The 13,913-nt window shown below is 36.3% G+C and overlaps 1 protein-coding gene and 1 long non-coding RNA gene across 42 annotated transcripts in view; one reads left to right on the plus strand and one right to left on the minus strand.

The window, feature by feature from the left end:
- The window catches only part of SLC4A4 (solute carrier family 4 member 4), a 498,924-nt gene that overhangs the window by 70,667 nt on the left and 414,344 nt on the right, over positions 1-13,913 (minus strand). For all 40 annotated transcript variants that reach the window (XM_078367118.1, XM_078367121.1, XM_078367115.1 and 37 more), the window contains one exon: positions 13,552-13,743. In XM_078367118.1, coding sequence (XP_078223244.1) covers positions 13,552-13,743 — 192 coding nt within the window. The remainder of the gene's footprint in view (positions 1-13,551; positions 13,744-13,913) is intronic.
- The window catches only part of LOC100394691 (uncharacterized), a 119,346-nt gene that overhangs the window by 38,820 nt on the left and 66,613 nt on the right, over positions 1-13,913 (plus strand). The window lies entirely within an intron of this gene.

Raw genomic sequence — 13,913 nt, forward strand, 5'->3', positions numbered from 1 at the left:
CAAAGTTGTAGGAAAAAAAGGAATGCTTTTACACTGTTGCTGGGAGTGTAAATTAGTTCAACCATTGTGGAAGAAGACAGTGTGGCAATTCCTCAAAGACCTAGAGGCAGAAATACCATTCGACCCAGCAATCCCATTACTGGAAATATACCCAAACATATGTAAATTGTTCAATTATAAAGACACATGCATACATATATTCATTGCAGCATTATTCACAATAGCAAAGACATGGAATCAACCTAAAAGCCCAGCAATGATAGACTGGATCAAGCAAATGTAGTACATATACATCATGAAATACTATGCAGCCATAAAAAGGAACAAGATCATGTCATTTGCAGGGACACGGATGGAGCTAGGGGCAATTTATCCTTAGCAAACTAGTGCAGGAACAGAAAACCAAATACCACATGTTCTCACTTATAAGTGGGAGTTAAACAATGAGAACATATGGATACATCTAGGAGAACAACACACTCTGGGATCTGTTGGAGGGGGAGAGGTGGGAGGAGAGAAAGAATCAGGAAGAATAGCTAGTGTATGCTGGGCTTAATACTTGGGTTGATCTGTTTAGCAAACCATCATGGCACAAATTTACCTATGTAACAAACCTGCACATCCTGCACATGCACTCTGAATTAAAGTAAAGGTTGGATATTTTAAAAGAGAAATACAAACAAAGCAAAACTGAAAGAGAAAAATACTACCCCCAATGAAACACCATAAGTCATTAGGTGGTCCAAAACAAGAATATTTATAAAATAGATCAAAAGGAATTCAAAATAATGATATTAAAGAAACTCAGAGAGATATTGTAGAATAGAAACAATTCAGTGAAATTGGAAAAATAATTCATAATCTGAATGAAAAATTAAAAAAATATATCATAAAAAAAAAACAATCAAACAGAAATCCTGGAGGTGAAGAATTCAGCAAGAGAAATTTTAAAAAGCATACAATTGAGAGCATCCAGAACAGAGTAGATCAAGAAGATCAAAGAGTTCCTGAGCTTGAAAATACCTTTTGAAATAACCCAGTCAAGTAAGAGGAAAAATAAATAAGAATTAAGTGGATAAATCTTTGTATGATATGTGTGAAAGTCGGAAAAGAGACAGATAAAATACAGAAAATTTATTAAACAAAATAATAACTGAAAACTTCAAAGTTTTGGGAGAAATATGGACATCTTGATCTAAGAAGCTCAAAAGTTCCCAACTGGATTGAGCCCTAAATGATGTTTTCCAACGCATATTATACTCAAATGGTCAAAAGCTAAAGACAAAGAGAGAATTCTATAAGCTGCAGGAGAAAAGCATCAAGTCGCATATAAAAGAATCTCCATTAGACAATTAGCAGATTTCTCAGCAGAAACCTTGCCAGTCAGGAGAGAATGGAATAATATATTCAAAGTGTAGAAAGAAAAACCAACTGTTAGTCAATATCACATTCAGCAAGCTATAATAAAGATCTTTCCAAACAAACAAAAGCTGAGGGAATTAATTATTGCTAGATAAGCCTTATAAAAAATGCTTAAGAGCTATAACTGCAAACAAAAGGATGATACTCATTATCATGAAAACACAAGAAAGTATAAAACTCACCAGTAGAGGTAAATTCATAATAAAATGCAGAATTTTCATGGTGCTACATAAATCTTTCAATCTCTAGTATGAAGGTTTAAACTTAAAAAGGTCAAAAACAAGAAAACCCATAATTAGTGACTAAGAAACACACAGTAGATAAGAAAGTAAATTAAGGTAACAAACATATAAATTGTGGGAAGGAGCAAAAAAGTCTAGAGTATTTTAACGTGACCAAAGTTAAGTTGTTATCAGCTTAAAATAGAGTATTATAATTATAAAACTCATTATGTTAGCCCCATAGCAACCACAAAGATAGAAATTACAGCAGAAACACACATGAGAAAGGGAAAAGAAACAAAGCTTAGCACCAAACCACAGAGGTAAACAACAAGACAGGAAGAAAGGAACAAAGGATATTAAAATAACCAAAGTACAATTAACAAAATGATAGGAGTATGTCCCTTACCTATCAATAAAATCCTTGAGGGTAAATAAATTAAGTTCCCCAATGAAAAGATACAGAGTGTATGAATGTATATTTTTAAAAAACACCGAACTATAGTTTGCCTACTAGAGATTCCCTCACTATTAAGGACAGACTGAAAATGAAAGAATGGAAAAAGATACTCTATGCAAATGAAAAACAAAAGTGAGCAGAGGTGTCCATATAAAATATACTTTACATCAAAAACTGTAAAAAGTGACAAAGAAGGTCATTATATAATAAAGTAATTGATTCAACAAGAAGATAAAATAGTTATAAATCTATATGCACCTAATCACAGAGTATCCAAATATATAAAGCAAATATGATTATTAGATATAAAGGGAGAAACAGAAGACAATACAATAATAGATTTCAATACCCCATAACAATGGACAGATCATCTATACAGAAAATCAACAAGAAACATTGGACTTCAGCGGCACTATGTCTCAAATGGACCTAACAGACTGTTACAGAATATTCCACACAACTGCTACAAAAAACATATTCTTTTGAACTGCATATGTAACATTCTCCAGGATAGATTATATGCTAGGCTACAAAACAAGTCTTAGAAAATTTAAGAAAACAGAGATCATATCAAGTATCTTTTCTGACCACAATGATATAAAACTATATATGAACAATAAGAAAAACTTTGAAACCTTTATAAACACTTGGAAGTTTATGCTCCTGAATATGTATGCTACTAAATAATCAATGTGTAAGTGAACAAATTAAAATGAAATTAACAAATTTGAGATTAATGAGAATGAAAATATATCATACCAAAACCCATGGGACACAACAACAGCAGTTCTAAAAGTGAAATTTAAAGCAATAAATGACGATATCAAAAGACGAAAAATTTCTAATAAACAGCCTAAGGAAGTATGTCAAGGAACTAGAAAGACAAAAATAAACTAAACTCAAAACTGTTAGAAAGAAGAAAACAATAAAACTCAATAAAGACTAAGAAAAGTAAAAAAAAATCAACTAAAAGTTGGTGTTTCTTTAAACATAAAATCAGCTGGGATGCAGTGGTTCACACGTGTAATCCCAGCACTTTGGGAGGCCAAGGAAAGTGGATCACTTGAGGTCAAGAGTTTGAGATGAGTCTGGTCAACATGGCGAAACCCCATCTCTACAGAAAATACAAAAATTAGTTGGACATGATGGTGGGTCCCTGCAATCCCAGTTACTTAGAGGGCCAAGTCACCATAATCCCTTGAACCCAGTAGGCCAAGGTTGCAGTGAGCCAAGAAGGCATCACTGCTCTCCAGGTTGGGAGACAGAGCAAGACTCCATCTCAAAAATAAAATAAAATAAAATATGATAAGCAAAATCAACAATCCAACAGCTAGACTAAAAAAAAAGAAAGAAGACTGAAATAAATAAATTCATGATTAAAAAGAGACACTATACCTGATAACAAGGAAATTTAGAAAAACCCTAAGAGACAGTTAGGAACAATTATACAACAACAAATTAAATGACCTAGAAGAAATGGGTAAGTTCTTAGACACATACAACATATGAAAGGAAGGAAAGCAAGAAGTTAAATTGTCTCTGTTGGCAGACAACATGACCTTACATAAAGACTCAACCAAAGCATATTTCAGAATAAACAAATTCAGTAAAGTTGCAGAATACAAAATCAACATACAATTTGGTTGCATTTCTATAGACCAACAACAACCTAACTGAAAAAGAAATCATAATCCCACTTAAAATATCTACAAAGAATACTTGAGAATAAATTTAGGGGGAGAGGATCCAAGATGCCCAAATAGGAACAGCTCTGGAGTGCAGTTCCCAGCAAGAACAATGCAGAGGGTGAGTGCTTGCTGCATTTCCAAACAAGTTTTCACTGCCCACAGACCAGGAGATTCCCAGGCTGAAAAGCACCAAGAGTTTTCAGCACAGTGGTTTCAGCCAGTGCCACGGGTTGGTGCACAGAAACTCAAAACAAATCTGGGTGGCTGTTTCAACTGTTACCTGGAACACCTAGGAGACAGAGCTGTGCATTCAACTGAAAGGGGGGGACTGAGACAGAGAGTCAGGCGATCTGGCTTGGCGAGTACCACCCCCACAAAACAAGCAATCTGAAATGCCCTGGCTTGAGAGTTTCACAGCAAGGGCAGCTGGACCAGGGACAGTCCAGATCAGTGGGGGGAAAGGCACCTGCTACTACCAAGGCAGTCCACCAATACCACAGCAGTTCACACAGCAGCTGGGCAGAGCCTGCAGCAGCTCAGCAACACCTCTGTGGGCAGACTGTGACTAGACTACCCATGTGGGGCAGGGCATCTCTGAAAAAAGGCAGCAGCATGTCAGAAACTTACAAATAAAGCTGACCTTACCAGGTCAGAGCACTTGGGAAAAGAGGCAGTTGTAAGTTCCACTGCAGCAGACTTAAAGGAACCTGCCCAGCAGCTCTGCACAGAACAACAGAGCTCCCAGCACAGCACGTGAATTCCTATAAGGGGCAGACTGTCTCCTCAAGCAGCTCCCTGACCCCTGTATACCCAAAGAGACACATCATAAAGGAGAGCTCAGGCCTACATCTGGCAGGTACCCTTCTGGGATGAAGACAACAGAAGAAAAAACCAGCAGCAGCCCTTACTGTTCTATAGCCCCCATGGGTGATGCCCAGGGTCTTGAGTGGACCTCCAGCAATCCTGCAGCAGAGGGGCCTGACTGTTAGAAGAAAAACTAAGAAACAGAAAGAAACAGCTTCAACATCAACAAAAAAAATGTCCACTCAGAGATCCCATTCAAAAGTCACCAACTACAAAGACCACAGGTAGATAAAGCCACTAAGATGGGAATAAACCAGTACAAAAACCAGAATGCCTCTCTTCCTCCAAGGGATCACAACTCCTCCACAGCTAGGAATCAAAGATGGATGGAGAACAAGTTTGATGAATTGACAGAAACAGGCTTCAGAAGGTGAGTAACAACAAACTTCTTAGAGCTAAAAGAACATGTGATAACCCAATGCAAAGAAACTAAGAACCTTGAAAAAAGGTTAGATGAGATGCTAACTAGAATAAACAGCTTAGTGAAGAATATAAATGACTTGATGGAGGTGAAAAACACAGCATGAGAACTCAGCAAAGCATACACAAGTTTAAACAGCTGAATCGACCAAGCAGAAGAAGGGATATCAGAGATTGAAGATCAACTCAATAAAATAAAACAAAAAGGCAAGAATAGAGAAAAAAGAGTGAAAAGAAATAAACAAAGCTTCCAAGAAATATGGGATTATGTGAAAATACCTAATCTACCTTTGATAGGTATACCTGAATGTGACTGAGAGAATGAATCCAAGCTGGAAAAATATTATCCAGGAGAACTTCCCCAACCTACCAAGGCAGACCACCATACAAGTCCAGGAAATACGGAGAACACCACAAAGATATTCCTCAAGAATAACAACCCCAAGACACATAATTGTCAGATTCATCAGAGTTGAAATGAATGAAAAAATGCTAAAGTCAGCCAGAGAGAAAGATTGGGTTACCCACAAAGGAAAGCCCACCAGACTCACAGCAGATCTCTTGGCAGAAACCCTACAAGCCAGAAGAGAGTAGGATCCAATATTCAACAACCTTAAAGAAAGAACTTTCAACCTAGAATTTCATATCCAGCCAAACTAAGTTTCATAAGTAAAGGAGAAGTAAAATCCTTTATGTACCAGCAATTGCTGAGAGATATCATCAACACCAGGCCTGCCTTATAAGAGCTGCTGAAAGAAGCACTAAACAAGGAAAGGAACAACTACTACCAGCCACTCCAAAAGCATACCAAATGGTAAAGACCATCTACATAATGAAGAAAATGCATCAACTAATGTGCAAAACATCCAGGTAGCATCAAAATGGCAGGACCAAATTCACACATAACAATATTAACCATAAACGTAAATGGGCTAAATGTCCCAATCAAAAGACACAGACTGGCAAACTGGATAAAAATTCAGGACTCATTGGTGTGCTGTATTCAGGAAACCCATCTCACATGCAAGGACACACATAGGCTAAAAATAAAGGGATGGAGGAAAATTTATCAAGCTAATGAAGAGGAAAAAAATAGGAGTTACAATCCTAGTCTCTGATAAAATGAACTTTAAACCAACAAAGATCAAAGTAGACAAAGAAGGTCATTGAATAATGGTAAAAGGATCAATGTATCAAGAAGAGCTAATGATCCTAAACATATGCACACCCAATACAGGAGCACCCAGGTACATAAAGCAAATTCTTACTGACCAACAAAGAGACTTAGACTCCCACACAACAATAGTGGGAGACTTTAACACTCCACTGTCAATATTACACAGATCAATGACACAGAAAATTAACAAAGATATCCAGGGCTTGAACTCAGAACAAGACCAAGTGGACCTAACCGACATCTACAGAAATCTCCACCCCAAATCCACAGAATATACATTCTTCTCAGCACCGCATTGCACCTACTCTAAAATTGACCACATAATTGGAAGTAAATCACTCCTCAGCAAATGCGAAAGAACGGATATCAAAAACAGTCTCTCAGACCACAGGGCAATCAAATTAGAACTCAGAATTCAGAAACTAACTCAGAACCACACAACTTCATGGAAACTGAACAACCTGCTCCTAAATGTCGACTGGATAAAGAATGAAATTAAGGTAGAAATAAAGATGTTCTTTGAAACCGACGAGAATAAAGACACATGTACCAGAATCTCTGGGACACATTTAAAGCAGCGTCTAGAGGGAAATTTATAGCAATAAACACCTACATGAGAAGCAAGGAAAGATCTAAAATCGACACCCTGTCATCAAAATTGAAAGAACTAGAGGAGCAACATCAAAAAAAACTCAAAAGCTAGCAGAAGACAGGAAATAACTAACATCAGAGCAGAACTGAAGGAGATAGAAACACAAAAAAACACACTTCAAAAAAATCAATAAATCCAGGAGCTGGTGTTTTGAAAAGATCAACAAAATAGACCACTAGCCAGATAAACAAAAAAGAAAAAGGAGAAAAATCAAATAGATGCAATAAAAAATTTAAAATAGGATATCACCACAGATTCCACACAAATACAAACTACCATCAGAGATTACTACAAACAACTCTATGCACATAAACCAGTAAGCCTGGAAGAAATGGATAAATTCCTGGATACTTGCACCTTCCCAAGCCTAAACCAGAAAGAAGTTGAAACTTTGAACAGACCAATAACAAGAGCTGAAGTTGATGCAGCAATTAATAGCCTACCAACCAAAAAAAGCCCAGGTCCAGATGGGTTGAACCAGATGTACAGCTGAACCAGATGTACAAAGAGGAGCTGGTACCATTCCTTCTGAAACTATTGAAACCAATACAAAAAAGGAGGGAATCCTTCCCAAATTATTTTATGAGACTAACATCATCCTGATACCAAAACCCAGCAGAGACTCAATAAAAAAAGAAAACTTCAGGCCAATATCCATGATGAACATCATGCAAAAATCTTCAATAAATACTGGCAAACCAACTGTAACAGCACATCAAAAAGTTTATCCATAATGAGCAAGTAGGCTTCATTTCAGGGATTCAAGGCTGGTTCAACATATGCAAGTCTATAAACGTAATTCACCACATAAATGGAACCAAAGACAAAAACCACATTATTATCTCAATAGATGCAGAGAAGGGCTTTGACAAAATTCAACAGCCCTTTATGCTAAAAACTCTCAATAAACTAGGTATCAAAGGAACGTATCTCAAAATAAAAAGCTATTTACAACAATCCCACAGCCAATATCACACTGAATGGGCAAAAACTGGAAGTATTCTCTTTGAAATTTGGCACTGGACAGGGATGCCCTCTCTCACCACTCCTATTCAATATATTATTGGAAGTTCTAGCCCGAGCAATTAGGCGAGAAAAAAAACATAAATGGTATTCAATTAGGACAGGAGGAAGTCAAATTGTCTCTATTTGCAGATGACATGATTGTATATTTAGAAGACCCTATCATCTCAGCCCAAAATATCCTGAAACTGATAAGCAACTTCAGCAAAGTTGCAGGACACAAAATCAATGTGCAGAAATCACAAGCATTCCTATACACCAATAACAGAATAACAGAGAGCCAAATCATGAGCAAACTCCCATTCACAATTACTACAAAGAGAATAAAATACCTAGGAACACAACTAAGAAACGATGTAAAGGACCTCTTCAAGGAGAACTAAAAACCACTGCTCAAGGAAATAAAGAGAGGACACAAACAGATGGAGAAACATTCCATGTTCATGGTTAGGAATAATCAATATCATGAAAATGGCCATACTGTCCAAAGTAATTTATAGATTCAACACTATCCCCATCAAGCTACCAAAGACCTTCTTCAAAGAACTGGAAAAAAAACACCTTAAACTTCATATGGAACCAAAAGAGAGCCTGTATAGCAAAGACAGTCCTAAGTAAAAAGAACAAAGCCGGAGGCATCACACTACCTGATTTCAAACTATACTACAAGGCTACAGAAATCAAAACAGCATGGTACTGGTAGCAAAACAGAGATATAGATCAATGGAACAAAACAGAGGCCCTGGAGGCAATGCCACACATCTTCAACCATCTGATCTTTGACAAACCTGACAAAAACAAGCAATGGGGAAAGGATTCCCTGTTTAATAAATGGTGTTCGAGAAAACTGGCTTACCATGTGTAGAAAGCAGAAACTGGACCCCTTCCTGACACCTTACACTAAAATTAACTCCAGATGGATTAAAGGCTTAAGTATAAGACCTAACACCATAAAAACCCTAGAAGAAAACCTAGGCAAAACCATTCAAGACATAAGCATAGGCAAGGACTTCATGACTAAAACACCAAAAGCATTGGCAACAAAAGCCAAAATAGACAAATGAGACCTAATGAAACTCCAGAGCTTCTGTACAGCAAAAGAAACAATTATTAGAGTGAACTGGCAACCAACAGAATGGGAAAACATTTTTGCAATCTACCCATCTGACAAAGGGCTAACATCCAGAATCTACAAAAAACTAAAACAGATTTACAAGAAAAAAAAAACCCATTCAAAAGTGGGTGAAGGATATGAACAGACACTTTAGAAAAGAAGATACAAACGAGGCCAACAAACATATGAAAAAATGCTGATCTTCACTGATTATTAGAGAAATACAAATCAAAATCACATTGAGATACCATCTCATGCCAGTTAGAATAATGATCATTAAAAAATATGGAGACAACAGATGCTGGAGAGGATGTGGAGAAAGAGCAACACTCTTACATTGTTGGTGGGAGTGTAAACTAGTTCAACCATTGTGGAAGACAGTGTGGTGCGTCCTCAAGGACCTAGAAAGAGAAATTCCATTTGACCCAGCAATCCCATTACTGGATATATATCCAAAGGATTATAAATCATTCTACTATAAAGACACATGCACATGTATGTTCATTGCAGCACTGTTTACAATAGCAAAGACGAACCCAAATGCCCATCAATGATAGACTGGACATGGAAAATGTGGCACATATACACCATGGAATACTATGCAGCCATAAAAAATGATGAGTTTGTGTCCTTCATAGGGATATGGATGAATCTGGACATCATAATTCTCAGCAAACTGACACAAGAACAGAAAATCAACCACCACATGTTCTCACTCATAGGCGGGTGTGGAACAATGAGAACACAGGGACACAGGGAAGGGAGCATCACACACTGGGGTCTGTTGTGGCAGGCCAAGGGAGGGAAAGTGGGTGGGTGGGGAGGTCTGGGAGGGATAACATGGGGAGAAATGCCAGATGTAGGTGACGGGGGGGTGGAGGCAGCAAACCACATTGCCATGTGTGTACCTATGCAACAATCCTGCATGATCTTCACATGTACTCCAGAACCTAAACTACACTTAAAAAACAAACAAACAAAAAGAATAAATTTATCAGGGAGATGAATGTGCTATACTTTGAAAATTATAAAGAATTGGTGAAAGATATTGAAGAAGACATGAGTAAATGGAAAGATGTCCTGTATTCATGAATTTGAAGAAGTGGTGTTATTAGAAAGTCCATACTACCAAACCAATCTGTGGATTCAAAGCAAACCCTATCCAAATTCTAATATTTTGTACAGAAATAGAAAAAATAATCCTAAAATTTGTATCAAATCACAAAAGACCCCAAAGAGCCAAACCAATCTTGACCAAAAAGAAAAAAACTGGAAGCATCATACTACCTTATTTCAAAATCTACTACAAACCTATAGGAATCAAAACAGCATGGTACTGGCAGAAAAACAGACATGTAGACCAAGGGGAAAGAATAAGAGTCCTGGAATAAATCCATGCATTTATGGCCAATTGATTTCAAACAAAGATGCCAAGAACATACAATGGGGTTACAGTAGTCTGTTCAATACATGGTGCTAGGAGGACTAGAAATCCACAGGCAGAAGAATGAAATTGGACTCTCATCTCATACCATATACAATTATCAATTCAAAATGGATTAAAGATTTAAATATAAGACCTGAAACTGTAAAATTATTACAAGAAAACATAAAGGAAAACTCCATGACTTTAGTCTGGGCAAAGATTATTCTTAGTATCAAATAAACAACCTAACATGACATCTCAACATAAGGTTATCTTCTGACAACAAAACCAAACATAGACAAACAGGATTGCAACAAACTAAAATGTTTTTGAACAGCAAAGAAAGTAATCAACACAGTGAAGGGACAAACTGTGGAATGGGAGAACATATTAGCAAATCATACATCTGTTAAGGGGTTAATATCCAAAATATATAAGGAACTCAAACAACTCAATAGTAAAAAAAAAAAAAACAAAAAACAAAAAGCTCACCTCGACAAAGGACCTGAATAGATGTTTCGCAAAAGAGGGTACATAAACGGCCAACAGATATATAAAAAAATGCTCAACATCATTAAGTATCAGGGAAGTACAAATTAAATCCACAATGAGATATGACCTCACACCTGTTGGGATGGTTATTATCAAAAAGATAAAAGATAAGTGTTGGTGATGATGTGGAGAAAAGGTAACCCTTGTACACTGTTGGTGGGAATGTAAATTAGAACAGCCATTACAGAAAATGTATGGACGTTTCCCCATAAAATAAAATAAAACCAGAACTACTATATGATTCAGTAACCCTACTTCTGTGTATATATCCAAAAGAAATGAAATCATGATCTCAAAGAGATATCAACACTCTCATGTTCTTTGTAGCATTATTCACAATAGTCAAGATACAGAATCAACCTAAGTATACATCAATAGATGAATATAGAAAATGTGGCACATATAAACAATGGAATACTCTTCAGCCTTAAAACAAAGGAAATTATGTCATTAGCAATGGAGGACATTATATGAAGTGAAATAAGCCAAACACAGAGAGACAAATACTACATGATCTCAGTTATACGTGAAACCTAAAAAGTCATACTCACATAAGTAGACAGTGGAATGGTGCCTACTGGAGGTGGGGAATGCGAGGATATTGGTCAAAGGGTACAAAGTATCAGACAAGAGGAATAAGTCTTTGAGATCCATTGCACAGCATGATGACTGCCGCTAATAATAACGTGTTGTATATTTTAAAATTGCTAAAAGAGTAGGTTTTAAATGTTCTCCTCACAAAAAATGATAAGTATGTGAGGTTACAGATATGTTAACTAGCTTGATTTAATCATTCTGCAACATATACATATGTCATATTGTAGTACAGAAATATATAGTTTACAATTATTGTTTCTCAATTAAGATTTTAAAACTTAGGAAAAGGATCCCCATTCATCTCAAGGTTGAAACTAGTTTATTTTGCAAATTATGACCTATTAAGTACTTCATAGATTTTCCCCTTTCCCACTTACTATACTTAAATTATATCAGAATTTGTCAGATGGTGATGATTCACAAAGTATAAGCCAAAAATACAAACAAACAAAAATAATTAATAAGGGAAAACCTCAATAGATAATAAAAAATGTCCTCAAAGATTTTTACCCAGGAATCTGTAATACACAAAACTCATACAGTTGAAGAGGTATATCAAGAAAGCACATTTCCCAGTGTCTTTAAGAACAAGCAGTTAATCTGAATGGGTGAAACAGCCAAGTCTTAGACAATAGAGAGTTGGAAAAATATCTACCTGCAAAGTACAGATTCTACCAAAAGCCTCAAGTGAGAGAGAGAGAGAGAGAGAGACACACAGAGAGAGAGAGAGAGAGAGAGAAAGAGAGAGAGAGAGAGAGAGAGAGAGAGAGAGTGTGTGTGTGTGTGTGTGTGTGTGTGTGTGTGTGTGTAGGCTAAACAAAGAATGGCTGTGGATTGAATGCTTTCTGGCTGTGGATCACCAGCTTGTAATGCCCATGTTAAGCAGACTAAGTTGAATGCTTCTTTCTACATTTCACTTTGTGGAAATTTTTCATTCCTTGGGCTATCTAGTTCTAGACATTTCATTATCAACCCTCCCATTTATTTACAATTTTATAAGAAGAATCAGAGAGTCAAAAATTTTCTAGGTGAAAGTAAATATATTTTCATTTCCAAGGAATTTCATCAAGTGTATCTTATATTCTAAAATTTTTCCACTCCTTTTACACAAAATGCAAGAGCTATTTCATGAGATGTCAGCTGTACAGAGTAGGTCACTGATATAAATCAGGTGTAATCAAGATTGCCTAAGAAATACTGACATCCTAAACACTAAAAACTGAACTGTAAAACAAAGGATTATCTTAGTTTGATTCTGCAGGCAAAAAAACCAAAATGCCATTAACTAAATGTTGGTCTTATCTTGTAGCATCTCCATGAACCCACAGTTTTGACTAAGCTCACTCAAGCATTTTAATGGGAGACAGGATGTTTGCACAACTCAGTTTAATTATCTGTTTCTCTGTACTATGGAATTCATCATTATGGGAAGGGAAGTTTGGCTCATATGACAGTCGTATCTTATACCAGTATTTGTGTAACAACACAATTTAAGTTTACTCCCACAGCCCATAATTCAAGTACTAAAATACTCACATGTACAGCTGCTGAAGAAATTCCACAACATGGAAATTCCTGATTAACATGAAGAGTTTTTGGTTATATACTTAAATGCTATAAATTCAAAAGGTCTTTTTCTTCCCTCATGCATTTTTAGATAGAATTCATCTCATTTTGTTTTCCTTTTAGCACATTCAGAATTATGAGAGCTATATGACAGAATTATGTGAGCAAATCCTTGGAAGGTTTTCCTAAAGCTTGACTACACTTATGTTAGTAAGTATGCACGTGAACAAAGATTGAAATGTAATTAGTAAAATGCACGAAATTATATTGGACAGGTTGAATTACAGGTGCCTTTTTTGCCTTATAAAGTTGTATTATTGTTGATGCAGTGTAAATCCAATGAAAATGATTTAAAGCTGAGGTACTTACTGTGGTTGGAAAATAGCGACTAGTTTTGAATTTTTTCAGAGCCATCGAAGAGGTGTAGGTTCCCAAGAAGAGGATACAAGACATGAGTGTGATATCAGGAACAAAATTACAGTTGTTCCCCACCACTATTCCTCCGTATTTTGAACACTCCTTCTTCGATAAAAATGCCCAGTCAACAGTAGTATTATGGTGCTGAAGAAGAAAAACATTAAAATTTTTCTAGGTAACACTGACATGCAAAAAACAGCCTTTGATACCTGACAGGCTATATAGGAATTATACTAAAAGTTTCTGTAAAACAACCTGAAAATAAGCACTGGGGGGTGAAACTTGATGAGGTGTTAATGGAATAACAGATAAGA

This window comes from Callithrix jacchus, chromosome 3, assembly GCF_049354715.1.
Source record: "Callithrix jacchus isolate 240 chromosome 3, calJac240_pri, whole genome shotgun sequence".
Lineage (NCBI taxonomy): Eukaryota > Metazoa > Chordata > Mammalia > Primates > Cebidae > Callithrix > Callithrix jacchus.